We start from the raw sequence: 26,683 nt of genomic DNA on the forward strand, positions 1-26,683 counted from the left end.
AGTAATATTAGGAACTATTTTCATATCACTGGTATGCTAACAACTTCAGTTATGCCTATATTTAAGTTTGTTTGGGTTTTTTGTTTGTTCTTCTTTTTTCTTTTTTCTTTTTTGTCTCCTTTTTTGCCATTCTTTTCCTCATCCTTTTTATTTTATTTAATTCAATTCAACCGTAATTCTAAAAGTACAAAAGTCACAATTGAAAAACCAACCATTTGCTTTAATTAATAAAGTCCAACAAATAGTTGTTTCCATTTTTCATTTTATTTGAAATTTCAGAAATCTCTACTAGAGAAAAATTATTTTATATTAGAACCCAAATTTAAAACGTAACGGAAATGCTTCACATGTTAACAAGTAATCAGAGCAGATCAATATTTTCAACATTCTGTATATTAATATTGGAACCCTTATAAGTTAAAAAATGTGTGTGTATACACACATGAAAGAAACCACTTTTTTGTATATCTTAAAATCATAATAGATCGTTTATAAAGGATTAAATGAAACAGGCTAGCTCTTAAGTTTAGATTGCCAGTTTTTTACATTATTTTTTTTTAATTTCCATTCAAGTCAACATAAATTGATTTAAATGTACAATTCATATTCAATCTTGATATGTGTATCACAATTCTTTCACTCAAAGGATTATATAAATTATCTAAAGAATCATGAATTAAAAAAATGAAAAGCTATTTGTTTTAAAAATATTATTTCTTTTACAAAAAATATAACATTAATTTTTGTTCATATTTTATATTTTCTTCACGACCACGCAAAGCGTACGACAAGTACACTAGTTGTATTCTTATGGCTAAAACATCATATCCCAAAATCATATAAACTTTGTAGTGAAAATTTGGAATCCAAGGAACATGTATCAGTGACCGGAAGTCGCTATGCATTTTGTCCAATTCAGTCGTCAAGTACCACATGTGCTCAGTCAATAGTTAAGAGTTGTTTAAAATAGTGTGTTTTAACAACATGAAACCCGTTGGATAAACGGAGTGGGATGTCAAAATAAAACAAGGGGTTTATCAGGCTATTTGGCCCGTGTGTTTCTCATTGGGGATTCTTTTGTTCATCTTCGATATTGCCCCTAGACATTCTCACAAACACAAAACACTACATGGTATGGTCTCTATTCCTTTAAACCATTTCGCTAATTGCAGGAAATTTTCAAAAAGAACATGACAATAATAAGAAAAGACTGAATATATACCGCTGAATTAATGCATAAATTGAATTATCAAATTATTGTTCAGTCATCAGGTGTACCATAAACAATAATGACTCCAAAAAATCTACATGTATACAAATGGATCAAGTTGCAAAAAAGGACTCCTGAGATAGGTGATCCTCAAATTAAAGATGTGCAAAGTCATCTATGCAAGCGCTCATTGACCGAAATAGGGGACATCGGTAATGCAACTTCAAAACAACCCTGAAAGAAAGAATTAAGATACAACTACCCTCTTATCTGCAAATGCTACATGCAATACCCAAAAAGTATCGACTCTACAACAGATGGTTTGAGCTCAACAGGCTATTCACTAGAATACATTCTGGATTCTATCAAAACAACATTTCTTTTCAACGGTCTTCCCAAATTCACAGGCTTAAGCTCATTGATATCCACCACCGAATGATTGTTGGCCATAGTTACCTCCGCCCATCATGGGATTATAACCTCCTGGTATGGTGGAACCAGGAGGAAATCCAGTTGGCTGTTGCATCTGTACTCCTTGCCCCATGTTCATGCCCATTTCCATGTGCATTGGTCTGGCCATCTCCATCCCCATCCCCATAGGCTGGTTTACTCCATATAATCCTATGGCACTTGCTCCAGGAGCACCCATACCCATGCCCATGCCAGCCCCTGCCATTGGATTTGATGAAGGCCTTATAGCACCTGCACCAGCACGGCCAATACCAGAACCAGAACCCATTGCTTTGCCCATGGTAACAGTTGATGTCACGGGTGCTGTACTAGGTTTCTCCAACCTCTTCTCCTTGCGGTTAATAGCATCAAAATCAACTCCAATATCAGCTAAAGGATTTGTCTTAGCTGCATACCAAAAAGTGCAAAATTATGACTATGAGGGAAAAATAAAAGATATTCAGAGGTGCAAAAGCACGAGAACCTACATCCAGAAATGTTCAAATTGACCAATCCACGGCTCAGTGTATCGGCCCAAACGGTAGATTTTGTCTCAAATTTGTCATTGGCTGGTTGGTTGCTGCTGATGAGAGCTGTTGAAACTGGAGCCGACTGTGGGGGCATTGACACGTTACTTGTTTGATTTTGTGAATATGGAAGATTCATTTGTGTAGGTATATGGGATGCAGTAGCTGGATGCGTAAGGATAGATGGTCCAGCAGGAGATAATCCCATTTGCGTACTAACTGAACCTATAGATCCCAATCCTGTGTTGTAACCTCCAAAGTTAGTATTTGTCTGCAGAGACTGACCAGCAGTGACCTGAAATCCAGGATGGGGAAAGGAACCCGATGCAGATGGGAAGCCATTAAGAGATGTAGGTTGACCACTTTGCAGCCCAAAACTTGTCTGTGGTGTTTGGACAGGTTGAACTGAATAACCACCAAGAGATGGAGAAGTGCTCGTTTGACCAGAAAACCCAATCTGAGAAAAAGGTTGCCCATGGATAGGATAACTTGTTTGTGGTAACTGTAAACCAGGTTGAGCTGCAAAACCTGTTAGTGAAGCATCCTGACCATGGGTAGCTGCATAACCTGTTGGTTGTGCAGCTAGCCCACTGTGAGATGGATAACCTGCCTGTGCGGCAAGTGGGCCACTTGGGGTTGCGTGGTCATTAGAGGGATGCAGAGAAGGTGAAGGAGCAGAAGGCGGGAGAATATCAGCCAATATATCAATATCGTGGTTGGATGTGGACAGCTCCAGATGACCATAATTGTGTGCTGCATATGTTGTATTCGGGACGTTAGCACTCTGAGGAACTGGGGGTTCAGGGCTTTGATTTGAGTTAGGAAGGAAATATGGAGAAGAAATGCTCTGCGGCTGAATTTGCACCGTGTCTGAGGTTGGTACAGCTTTGAAAGGACCATCACCAAAAGGATCCTCAAACATCTGCAAGAAAAGCGCAAACTTCAGTAAGTAAATGACAACACATGATTAAAATACTGGTGTGTAATATGATATCGGCATACAACATATGTTTAAGATCTTCAAAATATATGTAATCCTCTTTGTGTGCTGTGTTTTTGGCTTATCTACCCCTCTAACCTCTCTGTCTTTGTGTTCTCCCACGCTCACAAATAAAGCCACAATTTGTTAAAATTTTGTCAATAAGCATCCATGCAAATGGTATCAAACGAAAAACATAAAGTAGGCTGGAGGGAGTGTAATATACATTATCCACTCTGTAGTTTTAGAAGATAAATCATATAATACTCAAATAGTAAAGGTAGACTTGATTTCTTTGATTCTAAAATTCAACGAGGTTTAACTACAAAATGGTTCCGAAAGTGAATGAGAACATCTTGATCAAAACAACAAAGACATGAGATCAATTCGGGATTGACAGTTAAATTTAAAAAGTTGGAGCAGAAAAAAAGCTTCAAAAACTGATTACAGTGTTTGGCATCAACAGGAGGGATGTTAAAAGGAGATGGACTACCAGAAAAAGTTTTGGAGGAGAGAATATGTTAGGAGTAAAAAGAGAAAAAAGAAAAGGGAAAATACCACAAAGTAGAACAGATAATAAGGCACAAATTGCTCCGGGATGGAAGAACTTCAATCGTCATAACACAAAATATAAGGAAAAAGGAAGAAATTATTCCTAGTGATGGTTCACATTCTATTGAAGTTTGCATATGATCCGGATCAGTGTTTTGAGCATTCCATCAGGTTTGTAGCGCGTTTTATGATCAATTTGCATATTAGGTCCGTGTCCGGAAGGTTCCGGATGAGTTTCAGGTGTTAAAACGGATTCCGGGAGATTTTTTAATTCAATAATTCTTTAAATAAATTGCTCATTCCTTTCGTTTTTCTTCTTTATCATTTTTTACTGCTTTGAAAAAATTACTCCATTACAATTAAATAGGGACTCCGAAAAGGCTTTCGCCTCACAGCTTGAGGTATTGCCTCACCTCACCTTGTGCTTAAAACTTTTCTAAGCAATTGCCTGGGGTGGAAAGAGGGAAGTCTAGAACAAGGGAAAATAAAAACGTGAGGGTTAAGGGTCATTTAGTTCAAGCTGTAAATGAAAGTGTCAGCAACCTCCACGACAATTTTTTCCAGCCCCTTGAGAAAGAGGATGAAAAGGAAGAAATGGAGGCTTCCCTGAAGGGAGGCCAATTAATCAGTTCCGTCCCCTGTTCGAAACTTAACTAAAAGGTGAATTAGTCTCATGTGCCAACCAAATGTACAGGATTGTTATAGGATGAAGAGGGCATAAAACTGAAGTACAAAACAAACATATTTACGGATTAAAGGCAACCTGGTTAGTGACAGAAGATGCAGGTGATGCTCCGCCAAACACGGGTCCAGAAACATTAGTCTCAAAAGGATTAACCTCAAAGGTGGTTGTAGTTGCTGATGCAAGGGCTAACGAATTAGAAGAAAATGGCTCAGATAAGGAGCCAAGTAAATCCACTTCAGTGCCAATGGTAGTAGTTGGCACAGCACCATTTGATTGAGCCCGGGCCACTGCTCAGACAGCAGTAGAAATTATTAGCTCAGACCAATTAAGTAACACATGCTGTGATTTGCGCAATAATAAGAAAAATAAAGGGCACATAGAGTCTGTAAGCTTATACTACATTTACAAAGCAAATTGAAGTATAAGATTTTCAATTGTGACATGGAAAATGACCTATCATAATTGAGTGAGAAGTGGATCTTAAAATAAGCAAATCATAGAAATTCTCTTTCTGGTAAACTGGTCATTTTAAATTGCAAAATTCTCTTCTTGAGAAACTCATAATTGTTTTTGACGACAAAAACGGAAGGTTTTCATGCTTATAAACCCAAAGAAGTATATCTATATCAGTATATTTATTTTGCGTAGAATTTTCTGTTTAATTTAGTTGTCCCCAAATAGAATAGTTTCCAAGTTTACCTAACATTTGCAAAGTATATTTTCACGTTCAAAAGTTTCTACCACTAGTAACAAAACCATTAAACTTCAAATAATTGGGTCCTTATCATCACAACCCCAATCAAAGTAAAATAACCTTAAGCATGCTACACGCTTGAGTAACACCTTCAATTGACAGAGATAAGTAGATAACCAACACAGCTAAGGATTACACAACGAAGGTCCCGGCTAGTGAGGACAACAAACAATAGTAGGTCTTCATTACCAGAAACACCTTCCCAAAGTGTTTGACTACACTGATAAACTTGAGGGTCAGCTTATTTTGAGAAGTACTTCTTATCAGAAGTGCATTTTGAATGCTTTGGGAGAGCAGTTTGTGTTCGACTAAATCATTTGAGAGGTGCTTTTGTTAGTAATTTGTGTTTGGCCAATATTTTCAAAAAGAGCTTTAAGTGTCAAATTACAAAAAAGGAAGAAACTACAGGTTTTCATTTGGTAAATATGCATTTTGATATGGGTAATCTTGTCCTAAAAAAAAAAAAAATCAAAAGCACAGATTTTTGGGAGAAGCTACTTTTTTCAGCTTCTGCTTAAAAAAAACACTTACTTTCGAGAATGAAGGTGTTTGATCAAGCTTTTGGTGAAGAATAGTGCTTTTAAGAAGAAAAAGCACTTTTGGCCTTTCAGAAGGTTGACCAAACATGCTATAAGTATTAATTTTCCTGCTAATCTTTAAAATAGGTCATCTACCTGAAAAAGAAGCCCGAGGATCAAATTCATCAAAGCTCTCAATGTCGTTGTTCTCTGGCGGAGCAGCAACTGGTACTGGAGTGGGCAATGAAGCAGCAGCTGGTGCAGGAGCAGGGGTGGTTTCTTGGTTTGGACTTCCAATTGCGTGAGGTGAAGAAGATTTAGGAGCAGATGCTGAAGCTATTTCCACATTCCTTTTACAATGAAAAATAAAGATCAATACAGAATTTGCAAGAAAAAAGAAGTTGGGTTAAGAATCTTCTCACACAACTATTACCTTTCACTGTGTGTAGGGCTTCGTGACGCACCAATAGCTTCCTCATAACTGGGAGGTGCATCAAGGTTTTGTTCAGAAAACCCTCTTTCAAGCTGCATACCATTAACACTGAAATTGAACATGTAAATTTTGTCAGAAAGGGAACCATTCCCTAATTAGTTTATTGTTTGTTGTATATGTGTGTGTCTGTATCATCTGATGCTACATATACACATTATATATATATATATATATATATATATATATATATATATATATATATATATATATATATATATATATATATATATCATGGTTTAAGTAATACAACAGAGAATCCACATACAACGTCTAATAACAGAACTTGAGAAAAAACTAAAAGGAGTCGATAATATAACCTTCCATCTTGAGAGTGATCCTCAGCCCTTGCACCGCTTCCTCTGTTGGTAAAACGTAACAGTCAACCATGAAGATTAAAGTAATGCATTACTAGTGAAGAAGGTCTGAGTATTAATGAATACATGGAAATTGCAAATCAAATTTCAGAACAATGGCAGGAACAAAATAGGGTGCTAGAAAAGACCTTATTCAGTTTTTCAATCAGAATTTGAAACTTACACTAGGTCACAACAAACTATGCCTTCTAAGATATACAGAAAGGTGAGAAGACAAACCTAGAAGAATATTGACCATCATCATCATAAGCACGATCCCTGTCTCTGTCACTACTTCTTGAGCCATTACTATAATCATCTACACTCCGACTTCTTCCATGATGATCATCATCCCTGTTTCCATCTCGGCTGCGTTCATCATAACCTCTACCATAGCGATCCCCATCACGGCTGCATGGATCACCATACCTACCATATTTGTCCTCATCTTTGTAACCCCATTCTTTTTCTCTCCCATAACCATTTCTCTCTTCATCTCTGCCTCCATAACGATCCTCTTCATATCTGTCACCATACCCTCGATGCATATCACCCATTGATGGGTTGCGGAATCTATCAAGATGATGAGAAAATTTAAGACACCTTGCCATTGTAAGGGCTAACAAACAGAAATGAACAAAAATTTGGCAAAATTTGCTTTTTAAGAATGTAGGCATACCTTCAGCTTAAATTTTATCATTCATTTCAGTTTAATTGTCTATCAGAATGTGGTCGCTCATTCAGTTAAATTTTCTATTTTAGTCTTCCAATTATTAAAAAGATTATATTCCTTCAATGAAAACAGCTGAGCTCTTCAACTAACCGTGCATCATCAGAGATCACCGAAACTACAAACTACTCGGGAAGACAAAAGATAAGTTTTGTTGTGAAGAGAGAGACAAAAGGATCAATAAATTGTTTTCTTCCCATACAACAAAGAAGTTGGATCAAGTAAAATAGCCCTAGTCAAACAACGATTCAATGGATGTCCAGTGATGACCAAGTCAGTCTAGAAGAGGCAATTCCGTATTTTGTGAAAGAAGTATTATCAAAATTGCTCTGAAGCGATTCTAATAACTGGTAACATTCATTGGTACCTCAGAATCACATACTTCTCGAAATGTATATGCTAAAGATTGATGGAGGTACTAAAACATTGTTAAATATCTTTCGGAGTTGAGATGTGCTCTAGCCGGAATAACACTGTTAATATTCTCTTCTTAGAAGAATCTTTGGATTCTAGACTACGTCTCACACTCTCACTTGAATTTGTCAGTAGCAACCAGAAACATGTTCAAGCATACACAAAATTTATATGAACAATTTCCATCCGGAAATAACAGGTTAGAGAAAAGCTTATGTATTAATCACATTTTAGCTGGAAAATAGAAGATTTCAAAAGGCTTATATTTGCATCACATTTTACTTAGATTAGGATTACGGGAAACATAGATATCAGTGGACAAAAAAAATACAGAGCAATGTCTAAATATAGAGACATAACGATAGCAATCAATTTCTTTACCTTTTTTCTCTTCCTTTTTTGGGGATAAGTATTATGTCAGCATAATGTCAAAACGAAGAGCAATTTGTGACTTCAAAAACTAGAACTTTTTGTCCTATCGTCGTCACTCTCTTTCTTTTTTTCTTGGGGGTGGGGTTGGGGGGGTTGCAATTAGGAATAGTTAGGGATAATTACATGTCACCAGCGTACAAGGAACAAAATGTGAATGTACTGCAGATTGAAGTAGACTTACTTGTCCCTATTGGTAGCTGCCTTTTGGCGGACTTCTTGTATCTTCTCCTTATCATTTACAAGAACAACAAGACTCTGAGATTTCTTCCTAACATTGCATCCCTGGTCTTTTCCACTAGAGTCGATATATTGAAAATCGGATAATGTCTGTGATAAGACCGGAGAAAACAACAATTAACCATTTTTCCCAGATACTAAAAATGCAGATTATGTCATCATACTCTTATATCAAAAACAAAGAAGAAACTTACAGATATCTGGTATGCATGTTCCCTTATGTCATCTATAACACGCTCAGACCCATTGGCTACTAAATAATCCAAAACAGTTAAAGCCTGGAATTAACCATTTATCATTAGATTAGACTAGGTATAACAAAGCAAGCAGAGCAATAATGCGCGCATTTATGTCTTGGTATAAAAAAGAAGGATTTGGTAACATAGAAAATGCCACATTCAGGAGATATCACACCAATCTGAAATTTTCCAGAGATATTCTAAAAGCAACCTTGGCGGGAGGAGCAAAATAAAGTCAAATATCACAAACCTTGTAAACATGCCGCCAATTTTTTCCAGTATCACTGACACGCTTCCAAATTACAGCCATAATCATTTGGTACTCATGACTGAAATTTGCGTTGAACTCTTAAATAGGAGAAAAAAGAAAGCACAGTTAAATAAAGATGTTGGCACAAACAAGCTTACTAGTTTCTTGAAGCTTGAGCAATATCTGCAAGAAGTGATCCATGAGGACCCCAGGGCTCATTGTTAGTCGCATCAAGCACCTTAAGATGCCAAAAAAATAAACAGATGAGAAAATTATTAAGAGAAGAACTACGAAGATCAACATATTTCCCATGCTTCCCGTGCAGCTTTAGTTAGCAAAGATTCAATAAGAAAAATTAAAGTTGAATAAGACAAGCTTGGTAAAGGCAACAGGTATTTTGTCTACCCAATTCCCTGATCCAAAATTTGGCCTCCCATTCAGTGCAAGCTAAATACAAAAACAATTAGGTTTGCTTTGGCTTATGCATATAAAAAATACATACTGCCAAAATAAAAGGCAAAGAAATGCAAAACATAGTTCTGGAGTAATCGGTCTTCTTTTTATAACAACAATAGTATCTGAGCTAGCTTGCGTGAACCTCGACTATTCCACCAGATACATGCTACCTCCCACCAAAGACAAGTACCGGGACTCTGCCCATCAAGGCGACAGATGGGAAAAATCACCTAGTGGATTTTCTCTATGCTGGGATCTAAACCCTAATCTCCAAGGTATGCACCGACGTCATTGACCACTAGACCACACCCTTGGGTGCATTCATGAGGGCATCAATGTTCTACATATGGAAGGATCTATTAGTGAGAAGAATGAAATTATGACAGTGCCTATTTGTTTCTGAACTCAGATTTTTGATATGCCCCACATCTCCTCCCTATTCTCTTTTTTACGAACGATCTATGGCAAGATAAGAGAAATCAGTGATGGCTGTACTACTGCAAAAGCTATTCATAAGATTCAAGCCCACACAAGTGAAAGACAACCACGCTGTAGATGGAACCAAAATATAGACAATGACCTAACACGAAGAAGCATGCTTTTTAATTAGTTTGAAACTACTTTATAAGGAAAAGATTAATTTTGAAACTAGCACTTGTTGTATCGAGGCGTGCTGCTTCTGTCAAGGCAATAGGCTCGGTTTGCAAAACCTTATGATGTTTTTCGTTAGGGTTGAGGTTAAAACCTAACTCATTACTGGCTATCAAAGAACACGGCACTTTTCTTAACCCTTGAAGAAGTTTGTTCTATAATTTCATAGTCGCATGTCAGTATTCATCATGAGTTCTTGTACATTTTCAAAGGCTTATCTATGACAATTGTTTCTTGGATAAAACAACTTCTTATGAAGACTAAAATGGATATCCTCCACATATTAGTTTTCTGCTCCTCAACTCAAAAGATAAACCTCCATATGAAGGTTGTGCAATGATGCACAGGACAGTATTCCCTGAAAGCAAATCTGATTTTGTAGTTGCACGGAAAAAAACAGATATCAGTCTAACAAAAGGGTCAAGGAACATAACTTACTTTTTGTTCAACCGAAGGGACCTTAAGAACTTTTTTGTTCACCCCTCTCTTGCTGCAATAAGAGGGAAAAGTAGCTAATTCCATATGAAGCGCAAGCAAAATTACAAAAGCTAATTGAATAATCATTATTTTGGCTGCACCTAAATGCTGACATAGAGAAATGAGAAGTATCACCAGAAACAGTATTCTGGTTAATTAATACAGAATAGTTTTAGAAATAATTAAAACTTACATGTCCCTGACAGTTTGACCAAAGGCCTTTTTCATTTTGGGGTATGCTTAGCAGGGCAGGTCAAGTTATTCTGCAGAGACAGAAGAGAGTCATTTATATCCAAGCACCATCTTTTATCCGGACAGAAGAAGAAGTTCATTTGCAACTATTTTTCTAGTTAGAAGTGAAAGAGAGGCAGAATGAATGAAGACAACCAAATAAAGACATGATGGATCTTCGAAGGTTGGCTTTTATATAATCATTGAGAGAACAAAGCATGAGCAATATGTTGCACCCTATCCTACGTTACTCCACGTATGAGCAAGCATGAGAACAAAGACATGGTGTTGGTTTAGAATGGGCGTATTTGGATTGGATTGATTTTGCATGAGATAGAATAGAATGTTGATGCAGATTGAAACAAACATTCAAAAGTGATGGAATGAGATATGAACCTGATGATATAGGAGTGCCTCCTCCCAATATTAGATCTGAGAGACACATATAATGATGGTGGAGGAGGGGGGAAAGAGCTACGAATGATTTTTTTTTTTTTTTTTGGTTTTTGTTTTTGAGAGAGAGGGAGGGTGTAATTAATATAAGTAGTAACGTTATGGTTGGAAGCAAATGAAAAAGGAGACTCTTGCACGTACCCTACCAATATACATACATACATACATGCGGGGCGGGGTGGGACAATCAAATCAATCACTCTCATAGGTAGGGGTGGGCATTCGGGATCCGGTTCGGTATTTTCAAAGTTCGGGTTCGGTAATTCGGTTATCGGTAATTGAAAGTAGATACCAAATACCGAACCGAAAAAATTTGATTTGGCTCGGTAAATCAAAATTCGGTTCGGTAAATTCCGGTACGGTATTCGGGATTTACCATTCAAGAAAGCAAATATTAATAATAAGATATTATCATTTACTTCAGAGGCCATGAATGCAAACCCATCTTTCACATATTGTGTATTTGAAATTAGGTGACAAACTAATGGAATTGCAAAAATTTTGGGCAGCTAAATATTATGTGTGCTAGATAAAAAAACAATCTGAAAAAGAAAAGAATAGAGAGAAATATTTATGGTTCATAGCTCCGGAAAAAGCAAATGCATATAATTCTAAATGTCCATCTCTTTCATATTTAAATTGAAGAAGTACGGTTTGGGACAAGCGAATAAAGGGAAAAGAGAAGTGAAGAAGAGCGGGAATAGGAGGAAAAAAGATGAAGAAACCCGTAGTATTACTAAATAATTCGGTATTCGGGAAATACCGAATACCAAACGGTACTAATAGCTCGTACCGAACCCAATCCCGAATACGAATTTTAAATTTTTACTCCAGAAAGGCCAGTACCGAATACCGAATTATTAAATACCGAATTACCGAAATAATCGGTTCGGTTCGGTAATTCGGGATTTGGTAATTTATGCCCAGCCCTACTCATAGGCCTCCTCTTCCTCTCTTTTCTCCTTTTTCTATCCCCATGTCTAAATTCTTTTTTCCTTTTATTTCTCTTCTTCTCTATAAACTTAACCCTTTTATTTTCACCCCTTTTTTTTTACCCAAAAAGGGCCAAATATACCCCTGTAGTATTGAAAAAGGGCCAAATATACCCCTCGTTATACTTTGGGTCCAAATATCTTTAAATTATACTATTAGTTCAAATATACCCCTCATCCGTTAAAGTTGTTCAAGGTGGACATTCAATCCTACGTGGCACTCACATTTGATGAGGTGGATGCCAAGTGGCATGCCACCTCATCACCCCTAACCCATTTTACCCTCCCTCTATTTGTTCTTCCACCTAAAATTTCTTTCCCCTCCGCATACACCATTACCGTCGACCACCTTGCTTGCTGTTATCTGCTAGTCCGCATTCTTTCAGCTTCCCTAGATGTTACCTTCCTGTACGCCTTTCGAACTCTCGCGAGACCTTTCACCTTGCTTCAGCGAATACTTTGAGGGCCAATCTGCACCAGTTTGTTTCCTTATCCACTTTTACGCATTTGATTGAGCTCTTAGGTTAGCTAGCATAACTTAATTTAAGCAACTGTGTTCTCTGCATGTGCTTATATCTTAGTGATTTGGCATATCTTCACCGGAATAAGCAATTTTCAGAATTCAGAGATTTGTTTATTCTTCTTTTCTAACCGGAATACATGGCGGTAATAGTGACAATGACGGTGGAGGGAAAGAAAATTTTAGTGGTGGAAGAACAAATAGAAGAGAGGGGTAAAATGGGTTAGGGGTGATGAGGTGGCATGCCACGTGGCATCCACCTCATCAAATGTGAGTGCCACGTAGGATTTGATGTCCAACTTGTGATTTGATGTCCAGCTTGAACAACTTTAACTGAGGAGGGGTATATTTGAACCATAAGTATAACGACAGGGGTATATTTAGACCCAAAGTATAACGAGGGGTATATTTGGCCCTTTTCCAATAATACAGGGGTATATTTGGCCCTTTTCCGTTTTTTTTATTAGCCTCGACTACTTTTCAATTCAATATTTATCTCTCTATCCTCAACATAGTATTTCTTTTTTCATTCAACAAAGCCTCAAATTACAAAATAATGTCTTTCCAATTAAACTTACATTTTGCCACCTGATTTCTTTTATTAAAAAAACAAACAAAAAAAAAAACTAAATATTGATCCAAGTACACACTTTTTCCTACAATTGGTGTCTAAAACCTTGTCAATTATCTGCTTGAAAACATAAATCACTATCAAATTGAAGAGCTCTCTATTTAGAATAAATTTTGGAATTTATACTATATCCATCAAGAATAACTCTTTGTTAACATCATAATTAGGGATGGGCGTTCGGTTCTTCGGTTCGATTTTCTCATACTTCGGTTCGGCTATTTCGGGTTCGATTTTTTGAAGGTGGACACCAAACACCGAACCAAACTAGTTCGATTCGGTTCTTTCGGTTTCGATTTTTTGAAGTTTGGTTCGGTTCGGTTTCGGTTTTTCAATTCGGTGTTTTCAATTCGGGCTTTCGAGACTACAACGGTTTCGGCGAAGGCACCACGGTTTCAGCACCACCACGGTTCAAGGCAGCAGCACAGCTGAAACTGTGGCAGCAGCGCGCGATTCGCAAGCAGCAGCAGGTTCAAAGCTGCAGCAGCAGCACAGCTGAAACTGTGGCAGCAGCACAGTTTAGCAGCAGCCGCGGCACAGTTTAGCAGCAGCCGCAGCACAGCTGAAACTTTTCCTAACTAGGTAACTTACACATACCCGAATTAAGCAGAACAACACTAGTAGCTTTACTATCTAAGTAAAAATCTCTGAGCCTTGCAATTTAACCTTAAAACATAGAGTTATACGACATAGATAGTTAAAGAAAAATGACATGACAACAGATCTCGATATATTGCATCGTAAATTACCGGTTTTGACTGGAGAGAGTAAAATTACCGGATGAAGAAGTGGATAGTAACAAAAGATGGTGAATATTATTACTAACTAGTACTAGCAGTTTTTACGTCTACATAACTCTGAACCTCGCAAATTAACCTGAAGGCATTGAACTATTCGTCATATGATAGATGTAAAAATTGAATGGAGAGAGTAATTATTACCGAATGAAAGAGTCGGTGTTAGAAGGAGATCATTCAGTGAGGTTAGGAACAGAGGAGTAAATTTTTGGGCTGGACTATTTAATATTTTTGGGCTAATACATAAAATTTCGGTTTAAACCGAAAACCTGAAAAATCGAACCCTAAACCCCGAACACCGAACCGAATCCTGAAATTTTTGAAAATTGAAACCGAACCCGAACCGAAAACCCGAAAACCTGAACACCGAAAAACCGAATCAATTGATTCGTCGATTTCGGTTTTTTTATTTATCTTAATTAATCATAATGCCTTTCCGGGAAATTTTGAGATAGTGGAGATATATTCGCTTTCTATCAAACGAATCAAGACTCAAATTCAAAGTTATAATTGTCCATTTATAATGAATATAGTCATGAAATCTAAAGTAACTTTTAAAGACTAGTTTTCTATGCGTGCGTCATCACTCATCATCCCCGTGATTTGAACATTTTCAATGAAAGTTACAGTCGTTCTACTCAAAATTTGTAATGCTGAAACTCGCGCCTCCGTATCAACCATAAATATGGATCAATCTATGATGAAATAACGGAGTAGGTAGCCGATATAGTGTATACTTTGAAATTTCAATGGAATTTCATGAAATGTGACATAACTAGATTAATGCAGGTACATGTATAGGCATACATTTACCCTTTAATTATGGCATATTTGCCTATAGAAAGGATGCATTGGCTGGGTCCTTTCAATGAACAAAGAAAATTTCCATGGTGGACAACTACAACTTTACATGACATCATTGAAAACTTTATATATACAAATTCCATGGATGATTTTACATCTTTGACTAATGTTTGATCATTGCCTTTATCAATCGTCTCTAGTTTCTGAAGTTGTCTAGAGACTATATGGATGTAATTAGTACGGAGGATACATTTTCTAGATATGTTTTTTTTTTTTTTTTTTTTTTTTTTTATGTTTGGTTTGTTTCTTATGAAGGTAAGGAAAATAAGTTCCATAAGTGACATTCCAAGCCCACCCCCGCCACCCTCGAACCGCCACTTCTTACCTCATCCTACCCTCATAGTGGTTTGCTAGATTACATATAAATGCTCTTGAGATAATATGTTTTTGCTTACTTACCAAACACTAGAAAATAAGTAAAAAACGGACTAATTGTTTTCCAATAAAATATTTTTCATGAAAAACATTTTCCTTTTTACCAAACACACTATACAACTACAACAACAATATACCCAGTATAATCCCACAAGATGAATTCGAGGAGGGTAGAATATACGTACCAAACACACACTATATGTTTTTGAATTGGGAGTAACCTTATATCTAGTTTCTGTGAAGAGACTAACCTATTTCGAATGGAGAGAGATGGCATATCATGGTTCGAGAAAGTATATAGTAAAGGGAAAAGGTACAAATATACCCCTCAACTTTGCGATTCAGAGCAGATATATCTCTCTTTAAAAAAGTGATGTATATATACCCCTGCGTTACAAAATAGTGTAAATATACCTTTTTTGCTGACGAAATTTTGTATCATAATCATTTAGCTTATTTTTTATTTAAAAAAAATTGCCACGTGGCTTTAAAAAAAAGTCTACCCATTTTTTTTTAGTAGACATATTTTTCTGAAGGCACATGGTAATTTTTTTTTCTTTTGGGTTGGGACTTGGGTCTGGCTCGTTTAAAAAAAAAAAATGGGTAGATTATTTTTAAAAATCACAGAGATATTTTTTTTTTAAAACTAACCAAACCTGACAAACCAGAAAAAAAATTATCATTTGGCTTTAGAAAAATATATCTACTAAAAAAAAATATGGGTAGACTTTTTTTTTTCAAAGTCACGTGGCATTTTTTTAATTAAAAAATAAGCTAAATGATTTTAAAAAAAATATTCCGTCAGCAAAAAAGATATATTTGCACCATTTGTGTAACGGCAGGGGTATATTTTTATCATTTTGTAATGGCACAAGTATATGTGCACTACTTTTTTAACGAGGGGTAAATATGCTTTAAATCGCAAAGTTGAGGGGTATATTTGCACCTTTACCCTATAGTAAAAGACAATTTTGGAGAACTCTTCCATTAGAGTTTTTGGCATTTTGCACCCTTAACGTATGTCCTCTTTTGCGATTTACACCCTATCTTATTTTATTTAATGACTTGCATCCTAATCTCTGTATTTCTTTGCAAAATGATAAAACCGTTCTTTTTTTCATTTTTTCTTGAGGGTAAAATAGGAAACATAGTAATTAATATCTCCCTAACTATATTTTTTGTTTAAATTCTTAAGATTCAAAAAAAAAAAAAAAAAGTATAGAATGTTGCGGTGCCGATTAAAACTGGTCAACTAAAATTAATCAAAAACGTGATCTTTACTTGAAGTCCAATGTTTTTTCATCTACGAAAATGACATTATCTTTTGTAATTAGAGAGAAAAAAAAATTAGGGGAAGAAGAAGAAAAGTTGGTTCGGCCATGGCGAGATCTCAAAAGCTTTTATGTCATCTTTTTTGTGCAACATTATATTTTTTCACCAAACAATATTTTATGTGGTTCAAGATTTTCATTTGCAGAAAAGCTATGAGCAGATGATTTCAGCGGTTATCATCATCTTAAATGAAACACTACCACAGTACCACTTTTTGTTGGACATTGAAAGTACTCGTTTTTCCAAAAGAGTAGAGAGGATGGATTTCTTTTGTTAGAATTAATGGATTATATTCGTGGAGAGAAAAGAGAATCGGGAAAAGGGTAGGGAGGGATGGCTCACTATAGAGAGGAGCTAACTCCATTTTTTTCCTATCAAATATGAACCTTGGCCAGAATATTCAACTCTCAAAGATTTTGGGATATATTAATTATTTTTCCTATTTTACCCTTAAGGAAAAATTGAAAAAAGGAGTGATTTTATTGTTTTGCAAAGAAATAAAGAGATTAGGGTGCAAGTTATTAAAAAAAATATGATAGGATGCAAATCGCAAAAGAGGACATATGTTAAGGGTGCAAAATGCCAAGAACTCCTTCCATTAACTAAGGTTGAAATCGGACGATAAATAAATGAAAAGGCTCGTTTTTGTTATTAATGGATAACTCATGTTAAGAACCACCTTTGTTCTTCATCGGATAAGTTATTGCTTGCATAGGTATCCTCTGTTACTATTAATGTGATAAACCAAGAATGGGAGGTGTTTGCTTGATGTCGATTTAAGATGTGCAATTGATTATTAGTTAAATAAACATAAGAATTAATTGGCAATAAATTAGTCTTTTTTGTAGCGTACAATATGATCTGTTTTCGCTTTTAGAGCAAAATATGACCTGTTTCGACATGTCAAACTTATTACCTGCTTCTTAAACTTCACTTCATTCTGTGCATTCTCGATTACTACTCCAATAAATAAAGCGTCGTATAGTTCGTTGAAAGTCCAGTCTAGTAACCTAAAATTGTTGTATGTGATAACTACTTGAAGAAGGGAATTTGGTGGGGGGGGGGGGTTGGGGGTGGGTGGGTGGAGCTGAATATTTTTAAACATAGTGATTGTCTAACGAGATACTATGCAGAATAAGATCGCCAGGTGAGTCACTTATTGCATGCACGTTAACCGCTTTCGAATTTTTGAAAGAGTGTTTTCTGAATTTTGATGAGTTGTAAGATAAAAAAAAGGCCCTTTTTTTTTATCAATTTTCTCAATTATTTGATAATTATTGATACCAATTTAATATTTGGATTACTGTTGGTATCAATCTATATTTAAACTTCAAAATATTTACCTAAGACAAGAAGATATTCGATTTATTTTCCTAATTTCACAAAAGGAAGAACTCACTCTTGTTGAATAAAAGTTGTATTTTAAAAATATAAGTGGCACCACAAGATTTGATGCGTGACACATACCTCCTATTTAAAATAAAATTGTGGTTGGTGGAGAAAGTGGATAGTAATACCATCTTGAACCAATCAGGAGAGTGCTAGGACCCCCGCAAAACTAATGTCATAATGGGAAAATTAGGACTAGTTTGGAGGTTTTTATGTATTGTCCCAATAGAGGGGTGGATCTACTGTGATAGTTACGAGTACATGTGAACTAGTAACTTTTGCCCAAATCTTATATCAATTTGGAAATCTACTAAATCCTTATAAACGTTTCACTGTGAATTCAATTATTATTATGTTATTAACGTGAGTTCGTTATAGAAACCCATAAACTTTAATACTACTAAAGAAACAAGAATTAGCGACGGACAAATTTTGTAGCTAAACAGCAAATTAAATATGTTCTTAATCCTATTTATGATAGATTATTAAAAAATCCCGTCAGCCGTTAGTAATTCATGATGGATTAGAAGGAAGATCGCAATTAATTCCAATGTTTTTATAGAGATATAAATTATGAATTCGCCTTTGTCCCGATAAATAAAACTTGAACATTAGATGCATCAAGTGATGTTTGAAAGTTATTTACGATTTCAAGTACACAGGAACAAAAAGAAGAAGAGAAAATAGAAAGAGACACTACATGATGACATACGATGGTACTTGGAGGATTGCTAGCTAGCTTTGTAACCACCATTGGCCTGATATTAATAACTTTTTCTTCAAACCAACTATCAGGTAGTAGTTGTAGACTAGTAGTACAAGTAATCTAGTTCAAGAGGCTCAAAGTGTCATAACACTTTGGGGTGAAGTTGGCATTATCTTTGTTGGAAAGAAGAGAGTCATGAACATACTTGCAATTAGGACAACAAGGTGATGACTCTGACACTATCACTAATAGATGACAATTTGAACATGGCAATGCTATCATACTGCTGCTGCTTCCACTGTTGTTGCCTTTGTAATTTGATGATGAGTAGTTTTGCTTCTTTGAGTAGTAGTTGTGATGATGATCATCCATTGTTTCTTGATGGTTGAAACTTGATGATATGTTTAATTCAAGGTCTAGCTTTTGATCCTTTGGCCAATCCCATGTCTTCCTTAATGTTTTCCTATTCAGGTAATACATTCTTCCTGACTGCAATTTGTTGCAAATAATAAACACAAAGAAACATCATTAGTAATTAATACACCAGAAAAAGGTTAACCGATGAGTTTATGTTTTCTACGCTGAGTCGCTGACGGTGTAAATAACTTATGATAGGTAAATCTTCACATCAAGCCTGATATTGTGACCTACAAAATAGTGCAATAAGGTGCTCTAAACAGTCAAATTACACTGGTAATATAAAAGTTTTTTCTATTGCCGGTGTGTAAAAGTTTTTTTCTTTTTTTTTTTTATATAGTATCAGATTAGGTTGACCTACAAAAATATGTAGGTCGCGATATCAAGCCTGATATGGCGACTTAAGAAATAGTGTGATAACCTACTCTCAAACTACACTAACAATATACAAATTCTTTATTGTCAGTGTATAATATAAGTTAAACTCTTTAGTAAAATGAAGAAAAAGATCATTAAGTTTGAAGTGAAAACTTGGAGAAGAAAAGGGTATACTTCAAGATCAAGACATTGCTCCCAATCCAAAGGAAGAGGGTCTTTAAGTTGAAGATCAACACTTGCTTGAATCATTTCTTGCTTCCTCTTCATTGGGAGATCGATTTCATGAGATTCATAATTGGAAAGATGAGAAGGAGCCAATGAAAGTTCAGGGAATTCCATCACTATAATCAACAATCTCTTCACAAATTCATCAACTTTTGATCACCTATATATTCTTGCTTTGTTATGGTGTAGTACTCTTGTATGAGCCTAAGGCAAATGACTTATAGGAGGGGAATAGAAGAGAAAGGACAAACAAAATTTAAAGCATATCAGGAGTTGGACAAACTAAATTCCTCTACTTCACTTGAATTTTTTTGTTGGCAGAGGGCAGAGGGTCATGCAAGAAGGTGAGTCTACTTAAAAGAGACCATAAATTGCCTTCATCAAACACATTTAAAGGAGGGCAGGCCAAGCATTTAATGAGACAAGTAGATATATCTCTTTAATGCCCTAAAATCCTACTAGCTCTCTCATATTGGCATTTAAAATCCCCCTCTACAGATGAAACATTAAATCCCAAATTTATTGTGGTGTTTGCATTTCAACAATTTCCATTTAATTCACCCTTGGCCAAAAAAGGGCTAAAATATTAAAGATACATTAATTATTTTCCTAGGCAATGTACTTCAGGAATACTGTGACCTGCTTCTGTTTTGAAGTCATTAGTTTAAACTACCACCTTCATCCCACATATAGTTCATTCATTAAGCACTACAATTAATGTCTTCAATTATTAAAGGGAAATTTACTATATCCTAAAGTCATTTTATGTGTTCAAGAGACTAGAATAACCGAAAACCATAAGATAACTTGAATGCATAAAATAGTTTTATGCAATAGTACTGGACATAAATGAAGGGGGTTAATTGAAGGCCTCCATTAGAAATTTTTGTAATTATTACCTTTTTTAGGATTAAAATGCGAGAAAATCATACTAGAACTGTAAAATATATATATGGTTAGTTCCTCCCAAAGTAAACTTTATCCTGTTCTAATTAACACAAAATGTTGCATGGCATAAGGGGAAAGACAAACTTTTAGGTCAGTCACACTTTCAGTAAGTACATCAGTTATAGTATTGATATGGTGTCGTTTCAATAATATTAATCTGGGAATGTATAGTTTGGTGAGGGGGATGAAAAACATAACAAAAGACCTTAGCCAAAAGCAAAGGATTCAACAACAGCCGAAAGGTACGTAAAAACAACTAAGACTAGGTTTGAAGGTCGAGAAGATAGGGAAGAAAAGGTTATTCGCTATCGACTTACTCTTATATCAGGTCTTGACACGATCTATACATGATGGACGATGGTTTTGATAAGGATAAGAATGGCTGGTAGCTATTATCACGCACACAACATTTGTCGTACTATATTGAGGTTTGGAAGAAAAGATAAGGAGCATATTATCTTAGAAGATTGGTCTTATTTAATTTAATACAAATCGGAATCCAAATTACCTAGATGTGTATATATAAATATATATATAAGTATAAGAAATTTAAAGTATATGAACTTTATGAAATAAGTTTAAGTTAAGGGCCCGTTATACATGATTTAACTTTTGGCCACAAATTCCATTAAGTCGTCCCCTCTAGCTCCATGATGAGTTGAGTCAGATGAAGATATCTAACAAATGCTATACATATAGTAGACTCTTCTCGTACTCCCAATGGAGAGCCATTGTTTTTCCTATATTGTGAGTGGATGTATTAACTTCTTTTCTGTGAAATCCTCATTTACAATTAATGAGAAGTTGGGAGACTGCATCTATAAATTAATTACGAGTAATTCAATAAAAAAAGAGAGTATATAGTACTACTATTATCTACTATTAGTACACCTCATTTATTGGAATGTGAAGAAGTACTTGCAGTTAGCCTGCAAACCTAGTTGGATACTCTTCAATTGGAAAAATTCACATCAATTTAGGCTTATCTTGCGCGCTGCAACAACAGTAAAAGCTAGCTTGTACAGTATTTAATTTTAAGAGTACCAGTACTCCCTCGGATCTGTTTTAAATGTCGTTTTAGCAAAACAAATTTGGTTCAAAACGAGTGTCTCTTTAGAAAGCTAAAAAGACATTAATCATTACATTTTTCAAATCTACCGGCCTTCCTCAACAGTTATTACTCACTTTTTTGGGAGAGATTCATTTAGTAAAATAACCATTGACATGATGCAAGTTAGAGATACTTTTCAAGAAAAAATTATCGAAGTTATATATACAAAATTTGAAATCTACGAGGAACTTAGACATGATTATATCTGAAGGGAATATTGTAGTTCTTGATATCTATTTTTCAAATAAATGGAAATGATTTGATTTTTTGTTTCTGCATTTTTATATGTTATGGACATGGTGAAAATGTTGCAGATTGTCCCTTTTTGAGAAAACGGTTTAGTAAATGACCACCTTCTATTTTTTTCTTATAACTAGTATTAGTATCCGCGCGATGAGCGGCCGGTATCAGAAGCTAATTGTAGAATATTATTATCTTAATTTTGTTTGATATAATAAATAAAAATTCATAGCCTGTTGAAACACTTAAAACAAATAAATTTGTGAAATATTAAATATAACTATTAATATACTAAATTTAACGTCATCAATGATGCAAAACTTAAACAAATTTTTTATATGAAAAACTTAAGTTGACACTTAATATCCCATCACGGTTACAACTGCTCTAGACGTTTTGATATGGAAACAAAAGTAATATTTTTAACACATCCTATATTCCTATTGGTATATTTAGAAAAAAGTACTTTGTTTAATCTAAAACATGGGAACGCAAATTTTATTTTTAATTCAAATTAAAAATAATCTTCCAATACAAATTCCCAAGCAAATTAATCATACCTAATTTAAAACTTTTATATATGTTTTAATTACAATTCAAAAACAAACATGATCACTTAATTTTACCATATTGCCTATTAACAATGTCAAAGATTATCATGTCGCGTTTTGGTGTTAGTTCGCCACTTGACTTAATATTCTTGCTCATTGTTCTCTTTTTAATATTTGGATAATTTAAGAGACAACACTCTTTAATTTTGCCTTCGTACCACTAACCTCCTTGTTGTTTGCGATAGTATGTTTATATCTATTATTTTGATCTGTTTATGACATTAACGTTCATTATATGTTCAAAGTTATCAGATAATATTTGAATAATTTTTTTAAAAATTAAGTAATAAGATAATAAAATTTGTTGAATTTTAGGTTTATATAATAAAGAGTTTATTTACACTGAGATTATGAATTTGAATACTAAAATGTCATATAGACAAACAGTATTAAATTTGATTAAATGTAGGCTTCACCTATGTCTCTATGGTGATATTTTGAGGGTGCTCGATCCTTTCTAGCAATTCTTTTTAGAGATAAATGTGAATTTAATCTTCCTCTTAAAAGGAGTCCGGAACTTTTCTAACCCAAAAAAAAAAAATTTGGAACCAAACTAACCCGTTACAAAAAAAAGAATCAAAGTAGGCTTCAAACGATCTAACTGGGTGAAACCCCCTCCCAACCCAAAATTTATTCTTTGAAATCAAACTCAAAATTAAGCTTTTTTCCGTACTTTGACCGAAGATTAGTCACGTTTCAAAACACCAGAATATAAATATTTTATATAGAACTTAATATCTTTTTTAGTGTACAATGATATCGACTCATTACATCAAGTATACATATACATTTAGATCGTCATTTAGGGGTTGTAAAGTGCTCCGAAGTAAGTTTGAAAACTTGTTATACATATACATTTAGATCGTCGTTATACGGTTCTAATTAATATAGGACGTCGCACGAGTTATTATTAATCGACAATAAATACTAAAATAACTAATTATCATTAAAAAAATAATACCCAAAAATATATATAATATTAACATAAAATGTACATTTTATTTACAAATATACAATCTCCTAAGGCCAACCCCACCACCCTCACTATCATCAGGATCCTCTCTCCTCCTCTTAATGACAGGATGATTTATGTCATGATTATCCTTTCTTCCTTTCTTCAGGCCATGGGTGAAAATATGCTTCCTGTGGGAGACGGCGGCGGTCGAAACCTGAGTAGCCTCATTAGATGCCTCAGGAGATGACTCAATCGAAGGAGACTGGACCACAGGAGCAGAAGAATGAACTTGAAATAACATATAAACAATTTAATTTAGATTTATCATAAACAAAACATGAAATAACATATAAACAATTATTTAATAAATTATTTCATTGTAAAAAAACAAACCTGTGTGTCGACGGCCTCACGAGATGGGCGGTCGAGGAGGCTCCTTAGGCGGCTCCTCCAACGGTCTCCCCGAGTGCTACCGGAGCTGTAGGGCCGGGAGGTGGAGACGGGTCAATACGAACAAGAGGAGACGGGTCCACAGGCGCAGAAGAATGAACCTATAATACATGTAAATAATTTAATATAGATTAATAAAATAATTAATTAATACATTATTTTATTGTAAAAAAACAAACTTGTGTGTCGACGGGCTCCTGAGATGGCATGTGAGAGGGCTCCTGAGCGGCCCGCGGAGCCGGAGATGCAGATAGTGCCATAGGCCTGGCTGTAGGACGAAGAAAGTACTCATCGAAAATAATATCCAAGTTTAAGTCCTCATGTCCGTCTCCCATATGTAGATCACTAACTGGCACCTGTGGCAATGATGACCAAGGATCATAATGCGAACATCTCGCATATCCAGGTCTCACCGTGAAGTCGACGACCGGAAGAGAAGTCGACGGGATATCTGTACCGCGGAGCCCGACGGGCTATATCGTCGTGGCTCATCTACTAGACCTGCGCTGGCCCCGACCACCTCATCACCCCCACCCTGCGGAACACCCTTTGGCGAGCTGGAGCGAGGCTGCAGGAACATCTTGAGTGACACGATGCCACTCTGTGCCCGTGTCATACCGGTGTCGATAAGTCAACTATCCGTGCCGCATATGCCGCTATCCCGGGTCGGTGGACTCCGTAAGTGAATGCTCTCACGGCGTATTAACATCGAAGTCATCCGTAGCTGCATATATTTGCAAATTTTAAGAATTGAATAAATTCGTAAAGTAATACATAATAAGACGATGGATTAAGTTTAAGACTAATAAAACTTACCAGCGCCTCATACGCTCCTGAGAGTGATGTATATCCTCAGCCATCAGGATGAGGCGTCGAGGGGTTGGCAATCAAGGAGCGAGTGAAATGCATGTACCACGTCATGTACTCGTACGGACCGAGTGTCTGTGTCCGACCGCGCGGCCCAAGTCGTCGTCCTCGCGTTCCATGCATCGACTGCGGTGGATACGCGCTCGCCATGCCGTGTCGATCGAACGCTCGTCCCCGGGTATCGGTGTGCTCTCAATGTGTAGCCGCGGGTATGTTCGTACATGCCCAACCGCCGTAAACACGCGGTCGGGCGCATGATGCTCGAACGATGTCCATATGGATCAATGGACACCTTGCCGTCCACATAATGCTCCTTGACCTCTACAAAACGCCGACGGTGACCCAAAATCCGATCATACTAAACATCCATATGAAAGGTCACATAAAAGAATTCAACTAGTTAACAATAAAAGATAACAAAAATAACAAACTAATATTAAATCCAAAAAAACTTACCTGGGCGCGGTGGCTCACAGGTTTAACGATCCCTAAGCGGGAGAATGACATGGTGCGTCTCCACACCTCTCGGTATGCAGCCTCGCGACCATCTCCGCGCGTATGGCATATCCTTAGCGAAACATAGTCATCGGGAGGGTGGCTTGGTATGGGTACGAAAAGGTCTCGAACCTAGTCCACGCCCCGTATACGGTCATAATTATCAAAAAAAATATTTATCGGTCGTCGTTTCGAAAAAATATATTTAGTGTTTTATTACACACACTTAAATATATTACTTGAAGAAGAGGGCTAAATGCGACCTCGAGCCTCTCGCCCATGCAGGCTTGATTAAATCCTACGTACATGTAAGCCGGGACGGCGGCGCCCCCGACCGTAACATTCCGGTGAGTCAGATCCTCAATAAAGAGCAGATACCTCATGCTCATATCCGCACCGACGTGTTCGGGAACCACGATGCCCCCGAATATGATGAGAAGATATAAGCGAGCACGTCGGTCAACATCAGCGTGAGGCGTCGCCTCGCCAATCGGATGCTGCAGATGTACGAGGCGCAAGTGAGCACGGAGGGAGGACCTCAACAACCGACTCCGTCCACGAATATCCTCTCGATGAGGCCGCGAAACCCGATGAGCCTAGTCAACTCTCGAGATACGGCAGTACACGGAGGCTCTACTCTATCTGATGCTAACATTCGTCCATCAATATGTTGACCATAAATCACCTCGACATCTTGCAGGGTGATGGTAGCCCCCTCGCCGGTGAGGAGATGAAATGTGGGCCTCTGCTGCTTCGCTCAATCACGGCCGCCAAAGCCCTATCGTGCACAAGTTCGACCAACCTCGATCGACGCACCGATGATCTTGCCCGACGTAGCATATCTATGACATGAGGATGTGGGGGAATAGCCTACTAGAATATCCCATGCCGACTCCCCCGACGGGTACGGACCACTGCTACTGAGGATACCCTGCATCCCATACATCTTTGGGACCCATGCTTATTACATAGATAAAGTACCCCTACGTCGTCGGGGCCAGGCTCCGTGGAGGTGTCCTATCTATTTTAGGAATTTTAAATTAATCATTAATACATGAAGTAAGAATTAAAGTGGTATATTTTTTACGCATTTTAAATTAATCATTATTTTTTTAATTAATCTCTAATACGTAGTATTAGTTATGTAATCTTTTACCGAGAAATTATACAAAGAATTGAATCCTAAACTAAGGATTTTCAATTTCTAATTAGCAAATAAATAAATTAACAATTAAAGATATAAAGATTAATAATTAACAAATAAAAAAATTAACAATTAGCTAGCAAACAAT

The 26,683-nt window shown here is 36.3% G+C and overlaps 2 protein-coding genes and 1 long non-coding RNA gene across 5 annotated transcripts; 1 reads left to right on the plus strand and 2 right to left on the minus strand.

Moving 5' to 3' along the window:
- Positions 1 to 1,354: 1,354 nt before the first annotated feature.
- Positions 1,355 to 11,180, minus strand: LOC132054147 (clathrin interactor EPSIN 2). 3 transcript variants are annotated; one of them, XM_059446389.1, is made up of 14 exons: positions 11,035 to 11,180; positions 10,601 to 10,670; positions 10,369 to 10,420; positions 8,982 to 9,061; positions 8,824 to 8,902; positions 8,529 to 8,612; positions 8,279 to 8,424; positions 6,762 to 7,094; positions 6,486 to 6,527; positions 6,109 to 6,216; positions 5,832 to 6,025; positions 4,482 to 4,690; positions 2,149 to 3,109; positions 1,355 to 2,068 (listed from the first exon to the last, which is right to left on the minus strand). In XM_059446389.1, exons 2-14 carry the CDS (start codon positions 10,633 to 10,635, stop codon positions 1,626 to 1,628), a joined length of 2,766 nt encoding a protein of 921 aa, XP_059302372.1. In that variant the 5' UTR covers positions 10,636 to 10,670; positions 11,035 to 11,180; the 3' UTR covers positions 1,355 to 1,625. The 3 variants fall into 3 exon arrangements, with proteins under 3 accessions (XP_059302372.1, XP_059302868.1, XP_059303556.1); XM_059446885.1 differs by lacking the exons at positions 10,369 to 10,420; positions 10,601 to 10,670; positions 11,035 to 11,180 and adding an exon at positions 9,669 to 10,238; XM_059447573.1 differs by lacking the exons at positions 8,824 to 8,902; positions 10,601 to 10,670; positions 11,035 to 11,180 and having other exon boundaries at positions 10,369 to 10,398.
- LOC132056213 (uncharacterized) lies at positions 2,998 to 6,347 on the plus strand. The gene is made up of 2 exons (XR_009414789.1): positions 2,998 to 3,132; positions 5,823 to 6,347. It is a non-coding gene; the product is annotated as an uncharacterized LOC132056213 (long non-coding RNA).
- Positions 11,181 to 18,592: 7,412 nt separating the features above from the next.
- LOC132067741 (protein CURLY FLAG LEAF 1-like) lies at positions 18,593 to 20,057 on the minus strand. Its single transcript, XM_059461049.1, has 2 exons — positions 19,664 to 20,057; positions 18,593 to 19,183 (listed from the first exon to the last, which is right to left on the minus strand). The coding sequence occupies exons 1-2, from the start codon at positions 19,826 to 19,828 to the stop codon at positions 18,815 to 18,817; spliced, it is 534 nt and encodes a 177-aa protein (XP_059317032.1). The 5' UTR covers positions 19,829 to 20,057; the 3' UTR covers positions 18,593 to 18,814.
- Positions 20,058 to 26,683: the final 6,626 nt, after the last annotated feature.

This window comes from Lycium ferocissimum, chromosome 1 (assembly GCF_029784015.1).
Source record: "Lycium ferocissimum isolate CSIRO_LF1 chromosome 1, AGI_CSIRO_Lferr_CH_V1, whole genome shotgun sequence".
Classification (NCBI taxonomy): domain Eukaryota; kingdom Viridiplantae; phylum Streptophyta; class Magnoliopsida; order Solanales; family Solanaceae; genus Lycium; species Lycium ferocissimum.

Bases quoted from the DNA above. Each gene is read 5' to 3' on its own strand.
- LOC132054147 (XM_059446389.1), bottom strand. From the start codon at position 10,635: ATGAAAAAGGCCTTTGGTCAAACTGTCAGGGACAT. The intron at 8,903-8,981 runs GTAAGCTTGTTT...CGCAAATTTCAG, and splicing joins GCTCAAGCTTCAAGAAACTA to TCATGAGTACCAAATGATTA. The intron at 2,069-2,148 runs GTAGGTTCTCGT...TTTGGTATGCAG, and splicing joins CAATTTGAACATTTCTGGAT to CTAAGACAAATCCTTTAGCT.
- LOC132067741 (XM_059461049.1), bottom strand. From the start codon at position 19,828: ATGGAATTCCCTGAACTTTCATTGGCTCCTTCTCATCTTTCCAATTAT. The intron at 19,184-19,663 runs GTATACCCTTTT...AACAAATTGCAG, and splicing joins AGCAATGTCTTGATCTTGAA to TCAGGAAGAATGTATTACCT.